Raw genomic sequence first — 21,178 nt, forward strand, 5'->3', positions numbered from 1 at the left:
GCCAGTCATCTGAAACTTCGATAACATTATCAATTTTATCAGTAACAAGACACCGAAAGGCATTTATCAACCATTTTGGGTCCAAAATAACATGATCTGCTAAGTTTTCTTCGTCAAAGTAGACAACTGTTCCAATGTCATGACAGTGTTGCAAGCATTGTTTAATTTCATTATCTTCGCGGATGTCAATATCTTTATGTTTAGCAATTTTTAGCAATTCATTTGTTGATGAAATTGGTACATTGTTGTCTCTCAACTTTAATAAGACTTGTTGAAATAAAAGCCATTTTAACGGACAGTCTTTGCCCCAATCTTCCATTTCCATAGCTTGACGTGAAATGTCTTTTCTAATCTCTTCAAATACATTATCAGTGTCTTCGGTATTAGAAATAAAATAAATGTTTCTCAAGTGTCCTTTCTTTTCCTGTTTATTCATAACTTTTCCTAAATTCCTTTTAAATTTTTTCTGTCGCTTTGCTCTCTCTGAAGATCCCTTTAACACATTAAAGGCAATATATATCATTTAACGTGTTGAATTAAATATTTTACAAGAGAAAATAAGATTAATACGAATAATTTTTGAACAATTAAGAAGACTTTAATTATCTCCTTTTTTATATTTCAATTGTTTCAAGCGACTATTATTACCGTTCTTTTGATAATTATTTAATTGTTAAACAAGGCTCATCCATTTCGACGGGATTTGAATCATAATACATGTAGTAATTTTGACGCTTTGTTTTATAGTCTAACGGCTAATATAAAAAAATAAACATATACACCCAAATAAAATTTCGTTTGCTACTGGCATTCTTTGAAATTTCAGGTTGAGTGAACAGTCTATATCAAATCACTAATCACTTGAAAGACACTTTATTTTAAATACGTTGATACTGTTAATATAAATGCTGAGGTCAAACATATATGAACACTTAATATGCACAGTGGAATGTATCTTATGTTGATGCTTGACGCCAAATTACCATCTTCATTCAGAGGGGAGCTATCTATCATTATCTGAACCAAGGTTAGAAACATTATAATACTGTCCTTGAACGATATCAGTCGTGTTATGAAATATTTATTGAATTTAATCGATACCTATAACTTAGTGCGAGTTAAAGGTTTAACTCACTGGGCTTACAAAATGGATTTGATATCACATTAAATGATTGATACCCTTTGTTTCTTTTAATATTTTATACCAATATTAAATATTTACAATAAACCAATATATAGAGTTTCATAAATTTAGCTAAAATCGAATGTATCTTTGACTAGTATATCAAATGTTCAATTGTAAAATAATTAGTATTCAACCATTATTGTTTTTAACGGTTGATACTTTCGAAGAAAGTACATATCCCGTTAATGTTGTGGACGAACTTTGTGTCACAATTGTATGCACTTTTTATGGCTTACAATCTAACTCACGAATTATATAAATGATTTGAATGACGAATTCATCGAGTCTATTTTCTGGGTTTTTTTTGTACATTATTTGAGCATGTAATACTCTCGAAGACATATCAGTGACCCTCAAATAAATTTAATATAATCCGATGTAGTAAAAAGAGTAAACAGCTTGGACAAATACAGTTTAAATGATTTCCATAATACAGCGTTGGTAATATATTCCTTGGATAAACAATCATATTTATTCCGAACTCTTCTTATTGTAACAACGCAGAAAGAGTTAAAAACACGTTTTTGATGCTTCATCTTTAATGTTCTGCCTGGTAATTTTACTCTATTTTTTACTGGTATTTATCATATTGTTTAAACAATTATATTTTCTATTTAAATGTTTAGACTCTAATTTGGCCATATAGCGTCTTTCTATTAATTGTAAAGATATAATAATTATGAACTGAAATGTTTTACAGGAATTAATATTAATACCTTAAATTTATCTTCGTTTGTACACACAACAATGATCGGAGGGTCAAGTCTTCCTTGTTTTGTATTCGACCAGTAGCAGTGAATGGCGTCAAACCAGAAACTTACATACTCTGTATAAATATATGTTTACGTTATGTGAATATATCTGCATATTTTTTACAAAATATCTAGTATAAGTAATTAAAACAAAAGGTCGACTGTTATTTCTAATTCATTTTACCTATGCTGGGAAGTTGTCTTATTGGCAATTATAAAACACCTCCGTAGTTTTATATTTAAATCCCTAATAATTGTTGTTTAAAATTTCTAAATAAGACCTCGCATGAGATTATTTCAAACATTGCTATGTATTAGAATAAAAAAAACAGGGGTAGCTTAACTGTATCATATGCAGCTGATCATATGAATGATTAAGGTTTGCTATCATACTTAACAACTGTTCAATATAATCCTATCAAAACACTTTGTAGATGTAAACTAATATATGTCAGATGATCATTGACAGCAATGAAAAATGTATAAGGATAACAATATGAGGTAGGTTTTTTTTTTGGTGTCGGTTTATCAATTTAAAAACTTACGTGCAGAATCTTTAAAATCTGTCCCTTGATTCTCTGTAAAACTAAACTTCAAGCTATCAGTTACCAGCAAAAAAACTGCATGTTTCGACAGAAAAACTTGGTGTGTGGCATAAAAATCCTTCTGGCCAGCAAAATCCCACAACCAACAAAACCCCAACATATCATCTTGTTCCTTTTCCTTATATTGAAGATACGATTTCATAATTGTAGAAGTCATTTCGTTTATACTCTCATCGTTAACAAGGTCAGACTCATTTTCCTTTGTATAGTTGTTAATTTTAGAGTCAAACGTTTTTTCTAATTTGAAATTATCCGGTTGCATCATATCTAAACCAGTCTCTACTGCTGCATGATCGTCTTTCTTATCAGCTAGGATTAATGTTTGCATGTTTAATGCGTCAACACTTTCATCACTTTCGCTCTGAGCATCGTCCATAAAGCTATCTTTGCTATCACGTTCATCCAAACTTGTGGGAAGTTCTTTGTCTGATACACTTCTTGATTCATCTTCGTTTGAACTTAAAGTTTCCTGATCATCAGCAGTTCCAGTTGATTTGCGTTTTGCATTAAGCATCTTCTCTTTAAACACTTGGCGAATCAATCTGCGTACATCATCGTCCGTCTCTGTTATCATGAAAACAAAATAAGATATGTTAACAATTTGGAAATTAGGATGGCGTTCATTATCACTGGACTAGTATATATTTGTTTAGGGGCCAGCTGAAGGACGCCTCCGGGTGCGGGAATTTTTCGCTACATTGAAGACCTGTTGGTGACCCTCTGCTGTTGTTTTTTATTTGGTCGGGTTGTTGTCTCTTTGACACATTCCCCATTTCCATTCTCAATTTTAACATGTGTATCAAAAGTTAAAAATGTAAAAAATAAGATTGTTTCGTTTCTGTGTCGCACGAAGAGAAAATGCACGAGCATATGTGCAATGCATTGATTTGCTGTTTGGTAAATCTTTAATATTTTAAAAAACAATAATAATGTGGAACAGTTTCAGTAAGTATAATGCAGTTTTCAATCAAAGCTCTGGTTGGAACAATGTCTCTGTAGCTTCTTGATATACTTTATGGTTTTCATATAGAAGAAACGAAAATCCAAATAAATGAAAATTCAAAATGGGAAAACTCTATGAAACTGACAAAAATCATTATATTATCAAAAATGTCTGTCTGTCCCAAGTCAACAGCTGGTAGTTCAGTTGCTGTTGTTTGTTGCTGCTTTTCATTAATGCTCATGTTTTAATGTTTTGTTATAAAACAAACCCTTTATATAATTGTTTGAATTGTAGCACATTATTTTATGTTTGGGATTTAAATAGCTGACTATACGTCTATGCTTATTGTTGAAAACTATACGGTAACATAAAGGCGCATAATTTGTTTCGTTTGAATGGTTTTTTCTATGACAACTATACATACACCATATCACCTTGTTTAAGACATGTATGAGTTCAGATAGTTTACGATTAATGTCAAAACTCATTATGTAAAAACTCTTTAATTTATTGAACATCTAAACAGGTGATACTACTAATAGTTTATTACAAGAAATATAATTTTTCGAGTGTTAGATACACTTATAAAAAATAGTTGATGAAAAACAATTAAATAATTGTATTCCTAGTCCTTTGAAAAGTATAATGAAGATACTAATAATGCTGTAGTTCATGTCAACGGTTTTAAAAAGCAGTTCACAGGCGCTCTGTTATGATGCAAGCGGCTGTGTAAAATAGAAGAAATTAACACGACTTCGCGTTCATGAGAGTGTTTCGAAAGTACTAAATAGAACCCATTTGTAAATTCTTTTGATTTTTTTAATCTAATGACTAAAACCTTACACTGAATATACGAATAAATCTTACTATTACATGGACTCCATTTTCCATCAGCAATACTGATATTACATTTCTCGATTTCAATCCCATCTGTACTCTGTGTAGAAGTGACATCTTCCTTTTTGTGCCACAGTAATCGTCGCATTAAACTGGTTTTTCCTACTCCGTTTTTTCCAATAAATACAAGTCTTGTAAAATGAAGTTTCCCACATTCACCTTTCAGAAAAAGTTCATGTATAAACTTTTTACTTTCGTCATCTAATAGGAATAAGAAAAAGAAAAATCATTTTCTATCAGTCCAAAACATGTGCATGAAATGTTTTGTTTCATACCACACATTCATCTATTTTGTCATGATCAGGTTTACCTTGTCTTTCGTTTATTGCTTATCGTCGCGTCAATTTGTTTTTTGTACTTAAGGCTTTTCGGGATTAAGATAAGAAAAGAGGGACGAAAGATACCAAAGGGACAGTCAAACTCATAAATCTAAAACAAACTGACAACGCCATGGCTAAAAATAAAGAAGACAAACATAAAAACAATAGTACACACGACACAACATAGAAAACTAAAGAATAAACAACACGAACCCCACCAAAAACTAGGGGTGATCTCAGGTGCTCTGGAAGGGTAAGCAGATCCTGCTCCACATGTGGCACCCGTCGTGTTGCTTAAGTGATTACAAATCCGGTAAATAGTCTAATTCGGTAGGTCATATTCATGAAAGGGAAGGGGATTGTAGTTACGACGTAAGGAACATATCCGATATCATTTGTGAAACGGTTATTCCATAACGGTCAACCAACTCGTGATGGCGTCCGTAAAATTTACGAAGGGATGATTTCAACTTCACCATTTGGAACTCTTGGTTTAATAGCTTCCTTGTGAGCAGCAAACCTCTATCAAGAAAATCATGATAGGAAATGCAAGCACGGGAATATCGTATCAATTGGGAGATATATACCCCGTATGCAGGTGCTGCTGGAATGTTGCTACTTAGAAATGGAAAGTTCACAATTGGAAAGCTGAAATCATCTCTTTTGTCGTAAAGTTTTGTTTTCAACCGACCCTCATTGTCAATTTCTAGATGTAAGTCAAGATATGAAGCCGACTTAACTGTAACATAATACTGACTACTGTACCCATATTATTTACATTTTTATGTAATTTGTCTATTTGGTTTGCTCGAACATAGTCTTAAATATAAATATATTTATTAAAGTTATTGGTCACATGACGTTGTAACGGTCAAGTGATTGTTTACTATAAACACGTGTGTGTGTTTATATCTAGCACATGGTGTGTGTTTACGTTCAATTTGATTGGATGCATATACTTGTAGTGCCGGTTTTACGGGTATATGCCCTCATGATTTTCGTGAAAAGCATGATTAAGTATTACTTAAGGGGTTAGTTTGAGAAAATAAAGTTATTCGAAGTTTGCCTATAGTTCAAAGTAGCAGCATTCGTTATTATGTTTACCCACCCACCCACCCTTTTATGAGATGGTTATCGTTAATGGGAGTATATGCATCATATATTACATTATATTAATATGAATCTTTCCTCTTTTGTAGATAGTTTATGATTGTGTAACTGTATATTTTACTGTGCTATTGTATGATTGGATTGGTAGTGTGCCTGAATTATAGTGAAGGACTTTAGTTTGAGAATTATATTGAATGTAAAGTTAATATTAAAGGCTGCTACAGCTGTAGGCACACTTATCCTATATATGTGTTGTTTTATTTATTAAATAATTTATATTCGTTTGAGCTGGCGAATTAGAATATAATAGAATTTTACGTGACTGTCATACAAATGAGATGTTTTAGAACTAGCTATTAAAAACCTGGTTTAATCCTTTATTTGCTACAAAAGAAAATACCTGTACCAAGTCAGGAATATTACAGTTCTTTTACATTCGTTTGATGTATTCAAGGCTTTTATTTCTGCAATTTGATAAGGGACTGTCCATTTTGATATTTCCTTGAAGTATTATTGTTGTTTTACTTTTGATCATAATGCTGTTTAGTCTCATTGTATTGATAAACTTTTTTTACATTCTAACCAAATTAAGATTTATTTTAAAATTTTACATACCTGTCGCTTCTTTTCCATTTATTTGAGTGGATATGTCATCTGCAACTATATATATAGATATATCTGATCAATAACGATATGTTGGTTGATGTGTCTCAAAATATAATTTGTCTTACAGATGATTATAAATATGAGTAGATGTGGTATATTCGTCAATCAATCAAAGTTCAAATTAAATCGACGCAAGCAGTTATAAGCAACCGTAATGCCTTCAACAATCAAAAAACCTCAAACCGTTTTTTCGTCAAAAAAGGCCCGACATACACAACATGATACAGTAATTTGAGAGAAAAAAAATGTCTTAATTGTTTACCATGCATTTTACTTAAAACAAATATGACAGATATGAACTAACAACAACTATCGACATATATGCTCCTGACTTTGAACAGAAACAAAAATAATGTGGCGCGGTTAAACATGATTAAAGGCGCCAACTCTTACCCTAACCTCTGACAGTGGTGTAACGGCACAACATAAAAACAATGAAGGCTCATATAATTTTTACATACCAGTCGTTTCGTTTGGTTTTGGGTAAACGTCATCTGCAAATATATATGTAACTGATTAAGTGTCTTAAAACATAATTTATTCAGCAGATGAGTTTGATTAGGAGGTAGAGATTATTTTAAAAAAACTACAGTAATATTGATGAAAGGCGTATGAACTGCATTCATAGCGATGTATTGAATCAAACTGTTTTATACGTTTAGTAATTCGGATCTTTAAACCTTTCTGGATTCAGTGCAACCAAAATGGATGGCCAACATTAATTTTTTTCTTAATTGTTTATTATTCATTGTGTATTGCTGCTTTGTTATCGTCCTGAATTGTTTTCATATACTATCATAAATTATGGTTATAGAATTGTCAAAGTCTTAGTCTATTGATATTTATTAACTCCATCTTATATTATAAGCAATGAAGATTCAGAGATATTTTACTCACCTATCGTTTCATTTCCATCAATTTGTGTAGATATTTCATCTGTAACTTTATATACAGAGTTATAATATGAGTGTGTCTCAATACATAAATTGTCTAAACTTATTGTTTGTTCCTAACATTACATTTGTATCATCTGGGTTGATTGATATAGAGCCTTTAATTATTTTTTTTCATCTTTGATACGTTCCTGATGGAGTGATGATTATTTCAGAAAAGGGCTTCGAACAACAATGAATGTGCCAATGCCATTTAATTTTTGTCATTGAACGTTTAATAGGTATAAACCAAAGACATTATAGAGACATTGCATTTCAAAATAAACAATGTCGTCAGTTACTGCATCTTCATATTGATATTAACATCATTTTCATTGTATTTTGCATTAAACACCAGTAAGAAAATTCAAATCGAAAACTCCCTTATCAGTAAGAAACTAATTATCAAAATAATACAGTTTATCAATATTGAAACATTTGACTTTTCTACACTTTACACAAGAATACCCCATTTTAAACTGAAAGAGAAATTGAAAGAGTTGGCATTGCTTGGTTTCATAAAAAAAAAAATTGCCAACGAAGATACAAGTACCTTGTCTTAGGGAGGAATTATCCTACGTTGAAAATAATAATTAAATATGTTATTTGACAGTATATGAACAACTAATTGTATGAACATGATGAAAATGTAGTAAAGCAGTTCCATAGAGAAGATTACTCTTATATATAACTATGTAACATTCTTAAAACAAAAGAATTACTATTATTATCAGTATTATTATGTTTATTATTAGGAAATAATCTAAATCATTTCCCTTTAATTAAATTTGTTTATAGTCTTATATATTGTTAAAAGTAATTTTTCTTTTGTTTTGTAATTATTCATACTGATACACGTAAGATCATATAACACTTGTTTTGACACACACACTGGAATTTTGTTTTCTCTATTAATAGATGCATTTCATACTCCTGTTACTAATTTTATTCTCATGGGTGTACATCTCAAGGTTTGTCTGTATGATTGTTCGGAGTGTTATCTTAGAATTGAATGAACGCCATACCTGTTTGATTGACCCTCTTTTCTTCTATCAGGTGTTTGTATTTGTACTATTGAAAGAAAACATGCTTACCAAAGACATAGTCCTTGCACAACACGATGACAGCAAACACAAAACAAACTGAAAAGATGGAAGCAAGTTTAATTGATTATAACATTTTTCTTATTCCTTTTCAACCTTTCATTTTTTATTTTTTTTTTTTTTGTTTTTTTTAACAGGATTTGCTCAAAACTTGATGGCTATGTTTTACAAAAAATAACCTGTAAGGGATTCTATAACACATTTAGTATACACTATAAGGGGAAGATTTTCAGTGGAGATGGACATGCTTATTACTTTGAATTGCATTCCCAATTAGAATAGTAAAAACAAACACGTTGATGATTCAGTTCGCTTTTATGACCGAGTTTTCTGCAAACCTAATGCATGGATATTCCGCAACCTCAGTGTATCTAAACAGTCAATGTTGTATATTTGAACAATTCTGTTCAATTAAAACATTATCATATTACGAAGAAAATGTTGAAAGTATCATCAAAACATGTCCTTCGCGATGGTGGTATTATTCTTGTCGTATGGTATTTAAACATTTGTTAAACTTCCCGTCTTGTACATGTTATACGATTTGCTTTGATAAGTAGTTGTCTCTTTGTTTTAAAATGTATAATCCTGTTTTTCTAACCAAAAAAACTTACTTCTGTATGTTTAATTGTCACAAACTTTACCATTCAATTTATAGTAGTTTAGAAAATTTTAATTACCGAACGTGACTTATTCCCGATATGACTGTTTTGCTGAGTGTGAACTCGTATTGCTATGAGACGTGTCACGGTACTTTTCGATCCAAAGTTCATGTATCTAGTTTTGATGTTATATTTGTTAGTCTCATCGAATTTTGTCAAATGTCTTAATGTCTTTTCTGTTATATTCGTGTGTTATGGTAAAGATAATTAATCACTCCTTTCATTTTTTAGATTTTAGTTTGGTTCAACGAAATTTATACGATATATTTGGTTTACAGTTTGATTCAGAAGAAACACCGACATAGCTAGATAATAGTTCAAAACTCATAGATCATTAGAAAAAACAAATCCGGGTCACAAACTAAAACCGAGGGAAACGCATTAAATATAAGAGGAGAAGGACGACACAACATTAAAATGTAACACACACAGAAACGAACTAAGCATTAGACAAAATCCGAAGAGAATAACAAATATAACATCAAAACTAAATACATGAATTTGGGATAGAAAAGTACCGTGACACATCTTATAATAATGTGAATTCACACTAAAATATAAGAGCAGACAATCGATACAAAAGAAACACAACGTTAAAATGTAACACACACAGAAACGAACTATAATATAACAATGACCATATTCCTGACTTGGTACAGGACATTTTTTTTAAAACAAGGAAAAAATGGTGGGTTGAACCTGATTTTGGGGCATGCCAAACCTCCCGCTTTAATGGTCATGTTAAATATAACATTAAAATGACAACACAACATTACAGGACTACAATACAAATAAATAGGAGAACACATTTGACAAAGAAACACACGAATAATAGTTAACAAAAGGCACCAGGTTTAAAATTTAATACGCCAGAAGTGCGTTTCGTCCACACAAGACTTACTAGTGACGCCCAGATACAAAAGTTTGAAAGCCAAAACAAGTACAAAGTTGAACAGCATCGAGGACCAAAAGTGCAAAAAAGTTGTGCCAAAAACGGCCAGGGTTTTCTGTTTGGGACCAAAACATCCCTATTATTTAGAATAATTTATACTTTTGCAAATAGTAAATTTTATAAAATGACTATATAAAAGATATACATGATAAAACTGAAGTATTAACTAATTACAGAAAACAACCGGATACATTACATAAACCGACAAAATCCAACACAAAAAATAGACACATCCGAATTAGTCAAGGCCTCAACGCAAAGTGACGTCACATTTGAAATTGTAAAAAAGGACAAAAAAATGACGTCACATTTGAATTTGTAAAACAGCACACAAAATGACGTCACATTTGAATTTGTAAAACACACACAAAATGACGTCACATTTGAATGAATAAAACTATCTATCAAAAATAAGATAGAATTAGGATTGATTTAAGATTAGATTTGTACTAAATACTGATAATTATTATACAATGCTATATATACATTATACATATTATACAATTAGACATTCAACTATATTCTATGTCCGGTTAATTTTGAATCAAACTGTAAAAGTAATACATCGTACAAATTACGTTGAACAAAATCAAATCTAATAAATGAAGGCGGTGATTAAATTTCTTTACCATAACACATAAATATAACAGAAAAGACGTCAAGACATTTGACAAAATCCGATGAGAATTATAGTTTGTTTCTGTGTGTGTTACATTTTAATGTTGTGTTTCTGTTGTGTCGTTGTTCTCCTCTTATATTGATGCGTTTCCCTCAGTTTTAGTTTGTAACCCAGATTTGTATTTTTCTCAATCGATTTATGAGTTTCGAACAGCGGTATACTACTGTTGCCTTTATTTAAACAAATATATTTCAAAAGAGTTTTAGTTTGTAACACGGATTTGTTTTACTCTCAATTGATTTAACACTTTAAAACAGCGGTATACTTTTGTTGCTTTTATTTACTGTCCACACAAAATAACTTTTTGAAGAATACTGTGTACTCACCAGCTGCACTTGCAATGATGATATATGCAACTTTTTGTGCATCGGTGTAACCTGAAATAATAGAAATTTCATTTTATAACAAAATTTATATTTATTCCGATTTTGAGTGGCATATAGAATGTATACTGTTGGTTATATATTATAAGAAACTATGAATTCGAAAGAAATGTCTCATTTCCTGCAACAAGTAGCAATTGAAAATCGAAGCATACTTGAGGAACCTTCACTTGACAAATTTATAACATGTTTTTTTTTTTTATTTTAAACATTGCTTACTTCTTCTGCTACTTTCGATTAACTGAACGGTATTATCATCTGTGTTGTTCGATCTAAAAAGAGACATGTACTAAGTACTTACAATTAACACAATTGTCAAAATGATTGAAAATATAAAAAAACTAAATCAACAAATAAATGATCTTTTTAATTCGTATTCATGCCTCATTCAAGTTCATAATATTGCTTTTTTATTTTATCACATGAGAATATTTTTCCTCAATGCAAGTAGTCGTGATTGCATGAAAGTGTATGATTCAGACATTTGATTTTATTTCTTACTCCGTATAGTAATTTAGTAATTAGGCGAGTTCATTCAAGATGTGATTTAAGATCAATGTATAGAAAATTGGTTACATCATAGATTTTGGTTAAATATTATAACGTTACAGGAAAGCATATATAATCAGTCAACACTTTCATTATAATGTGTTTTAAAATCATAATTTTCAAGTATATAGATATTTCTATAAAGAAATATATTATTGTCAAAAATTCATTGAATTTCTCGCTACATTGAAGACCTGTTGGTGACCTTCTGCTGTTGTGTTTTTTTCTATGGTCGGGGTTGTTGTCTCTTTGGCACATTCCCCATTTCCATTCTCAATTTTATGTATTATCATATTAGAGAGAGAAAAATATATAAATGTTACGTTTATGTGTTAGTTGATTGGTCTTATACTTCATCAAAAACGACCTTGACCAAAAACTAAAACTTGAAGCGGAACATTCGGACAAACGGCTAAACAAATGGAATGGACGGACGAAAGGAATGACGAACGAACGGACTCACAAACGGGAAAAACTGATGTCCCTGGATTGGGCATAAAGTGATATAGACCGTTCAGAGTACCTTGATCCTAAAATACGTAATATGGTAATGATTTTCGTGGTACCATGAATGCATTTAACATGGTCAGGTATGCCTAAAGAATGTCTTTCTATTAAAAAAAAAACATAAATAATTTTACAAAATGAACGTATGCAAACTTACAGCCACTTGATGACACAATTCATCAATGTATAACTGTATCAATCAATTGCATGAACATCTCCATCTTTATTCCTTCTTTAAACTGTGTTTGGTATTGATGTTTTTCTTTTTCATTCTTGTTGTGTAATTCCCATGAGGCATTGACTAACTTATATCATTTTGTTTATTTTCTTTTGTTACCTCTTCTGACATTGGACTCGGACTTCTCTTGAACTGAATTTTACTGTGCGTGTTGTTATGCGTTTACTTTTCTACATTGGCTAGAGATATAGGGGGAGGATTGCGATATAAAAAAACATGCTTAACTCCGCCGCATTTTTGCGCCTGTCCCAAATCAGGAGCCTCTGGCCTTTGTTAGTCTTTTATGATTTTTAATTTTAGTTTCTTATGTATAATTTGGAGTTTAGTATGACGTCCATTATCACTGAACTAGTATATATATTTGTTCAGGGGTCAGATGAAGGACGCTTCCGGGTGCGGGAGTTTCTCGCTGCATTGAAGACCTATTGGTGACCTTCTGCTGTTGTCTGTTCTATGGTCGGGTTGTTGTCTCTTTGACACATTCCACATTTTTATTCTCAATTTTATTGTTTAATAATTTAAAAGAATACCATAAACATTTTAGTAAAACAAAATCAAACACTCCTTTGATAAATAAATTTTATTCAAAAACTTTAACCTACCTTTGAGCAAAGATTCATTGATTCTTATTTTTTTTTTTATTGTAGGCAAACAAATTAAGCTGTTGTAAATGCATGCATCTCCGATATAAAAACTGGTTAAATTTGTGTTGTTTCCGTCAATAAATATGTAAACAGGATTTGTCGAAATATTGTCGATATATGAGCTAATGTTATATGAAATATAAGTCTATTTTTGGAATTTAAATTTTCTTTTTCAAATGTAAATAGACAGTTGGAAACATTCCGTCCATGTTATTCCACTACCAAACAGCATACTTTTGTAGCAATACTTAATACATTTTAACAGACCCTAGTGAATGGGAACTGTTTGTCATTTTAGTTTGGTTTAATATCTCAGCTGTTAACCATATATACACCTAGATCTTAATTGTCAACCTCTTTGTCTTTTGACATTGAAAATCATTGCACTTATCATATTTGTATTCACATAGTTCTTATATCATTAGTGTATAAGTACAGAATAATTAATATTGTGCATGTCATAATCTTACTAGCTCGTCGTGTAGAGTTAATATATTGAGTTTTCCTGTGATCGATATTTGATAAATCACTTCCTGAGCTACTTTTGAAATAATAGGCAAATACATGAACATTAGATAAGAAAAAAAAACCAGATTCAATCGAATGATACATGTGAATATCCAAGTGGATAAACACTATGCAAGAATCAAAGAACTAGACAGATATTTGTGCAGAATACAAAAACACTAAGAACAAGAAAGGATTCCGACTATTTATAGAGCACATCAACGGGTGTAGCTATCAAATAAAATTTAAGATGGTCGTTTCTTGCAATGTGACATTTGAAATAACCTGCAAATACATTTACGTAAGTTTACATTTTAAAAACATATTTAATCTAATAAACTATCTACGAGGATAATATATCCCAGTAACCATGGTAACGATCTAACTTACATGGAGGGCAATATTTCCTGGCATGTTGCATTCACCAGTGTTTCCCCATCAGTGATGCATTGGAAATCTACAGAGAAAATCTATAAATTACTAATCCGTATTAATCGTATTTATAATAAATTCACTAAATTTAGTAAGTGAACATCAAAAATCAGTCTTTTAGATTTACAGCTCTTCGATATTTCTATTAGATTTCGGATTCATATATAAATTTGCCTGGAGTGACAATATAAAAAGATGAATAACAACCGGTATGGCCCAATTTTATGGGCAACATTTTGTCCTGGAGATTTTAACGAAATTGAACGATACTTTGTTACATAGCAACGTAACATGAAAACAAACAGAACAATTTGTTTCCGGATGCACAGACAAGCATTAATAACTGCGTACAATAAATTTTGATTGTAAATTTAAAAGGTCTTTTACATTACGTTAAGGAATAAATATCGAAAAAGGTATCAATTTGACATAAAATAAAATTCCGTTAAACTTCATGTACGATTTTGGCACATCAACGTGACGTCATACAAAATGGAAACTTTTGAACTGAAGGCTGTTGTGTCGAAAATACGTTTTAACCTGTGAATAAAAAAAATCGATCAAATTGCTGGAAGGAAAAAAGAATATTACTTCTGATTTGCGATATCATTTCATTAATTGTAGCATTACATAAATCTTCATGTTTACTATGTGAAGTGCTGTGTAATACACGTAATTTGATTGATCGACTAATCATATTATTAAATAGAGCGGATCTCACCGGTTGTCTATGAAGTCAGATGTATGATGTATGTGTCGTCTATATTCTTGTTAGAAAAACCGAGTAACAACATAAGAGTTAACAGAAATATGAATACTATTATCAAAATGTTCGTGAATGAAAATATTAATGATCTTTTCAATTTGTTTGAGTTACAACTCAAATATAAAGAATTCACGTCAAAGAAAATAGCATATATTATAGACTTCTTTCTTTCTTAAAATGTATATAACAATCAACTTAATAAAACAAATTCACCTTGGGATAGTTGTATACACCTAGCTCTAAAACATGAGCAGTCTTCCTCAGATGGTTTACAGAAACAACTGTTCTTTGGTTTTGTAACAAAAGCATACCCCTTTGTGTAGTCACAGCGACAAGCAACATCTCTGCTAGAAGAATCATTCCTAAATACTACCTGTCCTTCTTCAGTACACTTTGATTTACTGTATATACATTCACTGTTTCCATGTGTGGTGAACACAATAGGTTGATATCTTCCGGCATTACATTCTGCTAGGTTGAACAACGGTTGGAACACTAGCTTACTTCCTTTGAAAAAATAATGAAAATAAATTGATTGTTACACTGGTGTCTACATGATGTAGTTTCTACTCACAAGAGTGGCACATCTGGTGCCATATGTGGAGCAGGATTTGCTTGCCCTTCCATAGGACCTGAGATGACGCCGGATTTTTGGTGAGGTTCAAATTGCACAGAAATACTTTTCTATGTTATATTTTGTATACTGTTGTTTGTCTTTTGATTGTTATTCGTTTGTTTTCGCCTCATGCGTTTTGGCGTTGCTTTGGATTTCTTATCTCTTTTTTATAACATGATTTTTATTCTTGTTCTCACATTGTATTTTTTTTTTTTTAGAAAACAAATCCAACCAATTTGTCGTTAATGAACATACTATTGTACTATTGTTTTAACAGAGAAATACAAAAGTATGATAAATTGTAAATTTTAACTGAAATTAATGAGTTAAAGTATGCGTCCAATTGTATATTCGTCTTACGAAATCTAAATAAAAGTGAAGTTTAGTCTTGCGGAAACAATTGTAACCTATGTATCTTTGGTGAAAGTGTCTCATTTTTATGCAATTCCATTCTAGAATATTCAATACAAACAATTGAAAATAACTGACCTATAACTACCTAATCATGAAATATTAAATTTTAGAAATCAGTTTTACCTATGCTACTTTTATCTGTATGTGAACAATTTTCCATATATTTCTCTTCCAGTAGGTTAAACAAACATGCATATGTGTCCTCCGAATAACATGAAACGATTGCTCGCAATCTCCATTCTGCTTTTGTCGGACATTTTAATTCATATCCCGTCGCCGTACAAATAATCTAAAAGAGATATTAATTTACTATTTCCTTTATATCAAACATTGTGACCAGATTTTAGTTCTCTTTAATATGTCATTACTCAAGGTGTCTTCTTTAGCAAGGTTTTTAATCAGAATGTACCACTGGACAATTAAATTAACATATACACACTCATGAAGGAAATGGTCTTTTTTCATGATGTGAAATGTTGCCAGTAATTCAGACTAACTTATTATTATCTAAACTGTTTGGTTTAATTTTGTGTGATTTACTGTTTGGATTAATTTTGTGTGATTTACTGTTTGGATTAATTTTGTGTGATTTACTGTTTGGACATTGCGTCTGCCGTTATTTCAGAGTCAAGTAATTTTCTAGTTTTTTATTTCAATGTTTGATTTAGATTTGCACAGGGGTATATCAAGCATACTAGTGACACTGGAGATAAACTGTACTGTAAGTTATATATAATAAGTTATATGGTTCGCTACTGACCTTCTACGGAGGTTTAGTAAAATCCATAAGGGGTGAGGCCAGAGGCTGTGTTTTGTTGGAAAAAAACAATGGAGCACAACAACATTAACAGTAGGCGTGACGTCATAAACCTCTATGAAATATACTTACCCCCTACGGATACATAGGGAGTCACGACGTGACGGCTTTAAACCAATTTAAGCTTGATAAATAACCCGTGGTGCGATAACAAAGTTTGTATTTAGATATGATAAGACAATTTGTAAATTTAATCTACGTATAGCAGGACCTCAACTCTGTAAAATAGGGGGAAAAATACCAGAGGGAAGGTCAAACTCATAGATTGATTTTTTGTGAATTGAATTAGTCAATCAAAATGATTGACATTTGCTTCACTTTCAATGTTGACATCCTTTTCCTTTTAAATAACCAAACACGCATATAATTCATACGTTAACCATCTACAGCAAAGCGGTTACATCGACGTTCACATGAAAAATGATTCAAATGGGATCGAATTATTGCAATGCAAGTGAATGATTCATAATCAATGTTTCTTAGCTTTATTTGACAGTATTGAACCATAATGGCTGCTAAAAGCGAATTACTATTTCTTTCACAAACGGAAAAAAATCATGGTTTAGATTTTTTAAATGTGCCGTAGCTAAAGTCCCATTAAGAGAAATGGAGTACAACAGTTTACCTGTTGAAAAGTCGTATAACATTATTTCTATATTTACCAGTATTAGAAGAATAATCATGTTGCTGCATCATTTGTCAAATTAACAGTTTTTCTGTGAAACCTTAAAAGACAACTGCAAAAAAAATTAATTAAATTAAATATAAATTAATATATAATAAAGTGTCTCACTATCCCCTCAAGTGGTGTTGATTTTGCCATTTGATAAGTGACTTCCGTTTAAATTTTTCACGGAGTCTGTATTTTAGTGATTTTACTTTATACATAAGCGTAATTATTATTTAAAAAAACTCACATATATTTATTCACCGCCATAGAATAATCAATATATGCAAGTATATGATTCAAAACTGAGATTTTAGCCTAAATGAAAAGATGAAGTAGGCATATCACATGTTTTACAGCAATATTTTAAAATTATATGGAATGAACTTTTTTTTTTAAATTTGTCGTCAAAATTCTTCTTTTTTTTGCCAGTGACACTATTGTTTGTTTCGTATAATTTTAACTCGTAGATACATACTTAATATGGAGACTCTACTTATATGTTGAATCAAAGTTACAATTTGCAAGTCAAATCAAATCGTTTGTCGCAATTTTTTCAGACCAACCTTCATTAGCAATTTATAGATGTAAATCAATTATGAGGCAGACTAAACTATAATATCTTTTATTTTCCTTTCAATTAAATGAACATTTTCAAATAATTTTCAAAGGTACCAGGCTTATAATTTGATAGCCATACGAGCGTTTCGTCTACATAAGACTCAACATTAAAACTCAGATCTAAATATTTAGAAATTCAAACAAGTACGACAATTTTAAAATAGTCACCAAAGTAAATAAACTGGTGTGAGGCTATCGTCGGTATAATGGAACGTGAAGTTATTAGAAAGTGCTTGTTTTTCTATGTATCCGTCCTTAGAAGCTAGTTTTGGATTGCAGGTAACAGTAGTATATCGCTGTTCAATATTCATAAATCGGTTAACCTGAAACAAAACAATGACCACTAATTGATATTCATGTCAACACCTTTTGTGCTGGCTACAGGGCTGATAATACCCTCGAGACGACACTTCACTAAGCAGTGGTATTGACAAAGTGGTGTAAATAGTAATCACAGGTACAAGGATTTTGATTTGCTACACCAGACGCGCTTTTTGTCTGCATAAGACTCATCAGTGAAGCTCAAATAAAAATTGTTGGAAAGTCGAACAAGTACAAAGTTGAGGAGCATTGAGGACCCAAAAATCCAAGCAGTTGTGTCAAGTACGGGTATTGTTTGTGGAAAAAAACACTTATCACTCAAGTGTTTTATAATCGGATGGTCCATGTTGTATTGTTCAGTTTGTAAACTTGAGTTATCTTTTTAAAACATCCGTAGCATTCCAAAAGGAAAATATGTTGAGATATTTCTTGGCGCTGTTTTAAGAAAAGAAATAACTAATATGAAATCCTAAAAACTTCCAAATACCAGTCCATAATGTATTCATCCCATTTCCACTATGTGACAAATGTTTAAATGTTTTTAAAATTCCGTTTTTCAATGACAAAAAACTACTTTTTTTCTTTTTCAATTCGCAAAAATAGTGTTTATCTGCATTTAAAAATTTTTAGCAATCAAACGCTTGACTAATCTATGTTTAGCGAATCAATTAAATCGCCTGGTCTCGTGCCATGAATCAAGTTTAAACTATTATGTATCTATCCTTTTGTGATTTATCAAAGATATCTGTAATGAATTACTATAGACCGTGTGCTTCGTAACACCAAAACTATTATTTACACTAACATGACTAAATACAAAACTAGTCTCCAATGTTAAGGTTATGTTGTATATTAAAATGTCCTTTTTACAATACGTTTAGGTATTTATATTGTTTGGATCTTATCAAAAATACATTTAACCCTTTTCGTCCTGTAACTTATAAAAAATATGTTTTTATTTACACTTTAAAAAATCTATCTTGCAAATCAATTTCAGATTTGTTTAGTTTGAAATAATTATTGATGTTAATGTTTCATTAGATCTTTGTGGTTGGTTTTCCGTGTCAAATTATTTATTAACAATGCCATGTATCCTTAGGAATAAAAAAATAAACAGATTTGCAAAACGGCGCTTAACTGCTTGTTTTTAAAAACACTCCGGAAGTCATACCAACTGTTGTTCCATTAGAGTTCATCATTTTAGTTAAATTGTGGCATAATAACGCTCATACTTCTAATTTAGATATATCAAAAGCTTAGCAAAAACGAAAGTGCAATACAATTTTAAGACACGTTACTGACATAGAATTGAGTACTTACTATCAGATAGTGAAAGCATCGTAAATTCGCATGATTCCTTAATGCCCTTTTGGTTCAATTCCTGATTTTATTTAACAATTACAGTCATCGATTTATGCGAATTGTAACTTCCGTTTATGTCACATTACTACATAAGTTATCTCCCTTCGTATGTTCATTTGGATTGTAATGTGCCGGATCAATTAACACATTACAGTAGTTAAAATCATTATCTACGTATACGTACTATTTCAATAGTAAAAGTATTAGTGACATTTGCCTAAACGATAATGATATGTTTTATTTCATTTTTACAATTGACTTAATGTGCATCGCAGTGTCATTGTATTAATAATATATCTTGATACCTTGGAGTGCAGTATATTTTATTAACAGTTGGAGATTTAAAATGCAACTTCCTTCTTTTTCATTTCAATCTATTTGTTGTTGGAGAGTCTGCTGTTTTTGATTTTCGTAGTATCATGTGCTGTCCAATATTTTGATGTGATAATTTCCACACCTAAATATGTTGATGATTAATTTCATATGTTGTTGGCTTCATTGTGTATGTGTCATTGATGTTTTCCTAGTAAAGATATAAAGAAATTTAAACATTGTCGAAATCTAACTGTCACCGCAGTGTAAAGTTAAGACGGACCCTATCACTGGTTGGAGTGGGATGGTTAACTAAATGATTCGAATAAACTTTGTTAAATTGATCACCACCAAATCCGACTGGGCTTTGTTTTTTGTGCACTGATATGTTTCATTTTAATCAGTAGTAGTTAATTCGTTATCCTACTGCATTGTCTGATGTAATGACTCGTTATAACTGCAAACACATGACGAGAAACCTTACATAAAATGTATTTATATCACGTCATACATAACGAAAGAATGAAATTAAACTGCCGAAATTCTTAACTCACTTATGGAAAGAATATAATTGCTTTGGTCTTATCTCTTACCTTTTATTACTTATGTTAATTGTTCCTCGTCCATGTAATCTACTGTGTCCCAAATTTGTCACATATTATTAAAGATGTGTTAAGTGTACTTGTCACAACATCTTAACAAACATTCTCCTTGTTTTAACATCGTCACAAAATACCTTTTCCACAGGCCATACCATGAAAGATTGTGTGGACATCATTATTGTGTGCGTATAAAAGAGGGACGAAAGATACCAAAGGGACCGTCAAACTCATAAATCGAAGATAAACTGACAACGCCATGGCTAAAAATGAAAAAGACAAACAGACAAACAATAGTACACATAACACAACATAGAAAACTAAAGAAAAAACAACACGAACCCAACCAAAAACTAGGGGTGATCTCAGGTGCTCCGGACGGTAAGCAGATCCTGCTCCACATGTGGCACCCGTCGTGTTGCTTATGTGATAACAAATCCGGTGAATAGTATAATTCGGTAGGTCACATTCATGAAAGGGAAGGGGATTGTAGTTTCGACGTAAGTAACGTAAAGTAGTCTGGTTAAATTCGCTGATGGCGTTTCAAATTAAAAGAAACTTGTATTTTTGATCATTTTGCACAACCACTTGGTCATGTAACTGCTGGTGATAGATT

At 31.3% G+C, this 21,178-nt stretch overlaps 1 protein-coding gene and 1 long non-coding RNA gene across 2 annotated transcripts; both read right to left on the reverse strand.

Annotated features, from left to right (window-relative positions):
* Positions 1–2,466: 2,466 nt before the first annotated feature.
* Positions 2,467–7,692, reverse strand: LOC143055284 (uncharacterized). Its single transcript, XM_076228418.1, has 5 exons — positions 7,377–7,692; positions 6,941–6,973; positions 6,429–6,473; positions 4,354–4,584; positions 2,467–3,107 (listed from the first exon to the last, which is right to left on the reverse strand). Exons 4-5 carry the CDS (start codon positions 4,469–4,471, stop codon positions 2,467–2,469), a joined length of 759 nt encoding a protein of 252 aa, XP_076084533.1. The 5' UTR covers positions 4,472–4,584; positions 6,429–6,473; positions 6,941–6,973; positions 7,377–7,692.
* Positions 7,693–11,407: 3,715 nt separating this feature from the next.
* On the reverse strand, positions 11,408–17,418 carry LOC143055498 (uncharacterized). The gene is made up of 5 exons (XR_012972052.1): positions 17,343–17,418; positions 15,987–16,152; positions 15,047–15,340; positions 14,026–14,092; positions 11,408–11,462 (listed from the first exon to the last, which is right to left on the reverse strand). It is a non-coding gene; the product is annotated as an uncharacterized LOC143055498 (long non-coding RNA).
* Between the last annotated feature and the right edge of the window lie 3,760 nt (positions 17,419–21,178).

The sequence above is a fragment of the Mytilus galloprovincialis genome, chromosome 12 (genome assembly GCF_965363235.1).
Source record: "Mytilus galloprovincialis chromosome 12, xbMytGall1.hap1.1, whole genome shotgun sequence".
Lineage (NCBI taxonomy): Eukaryota > Metazoa > Mollusca > Bivalvia > Mytilida > Mytilidae > Mytilus > Mytilus galloprovincialis.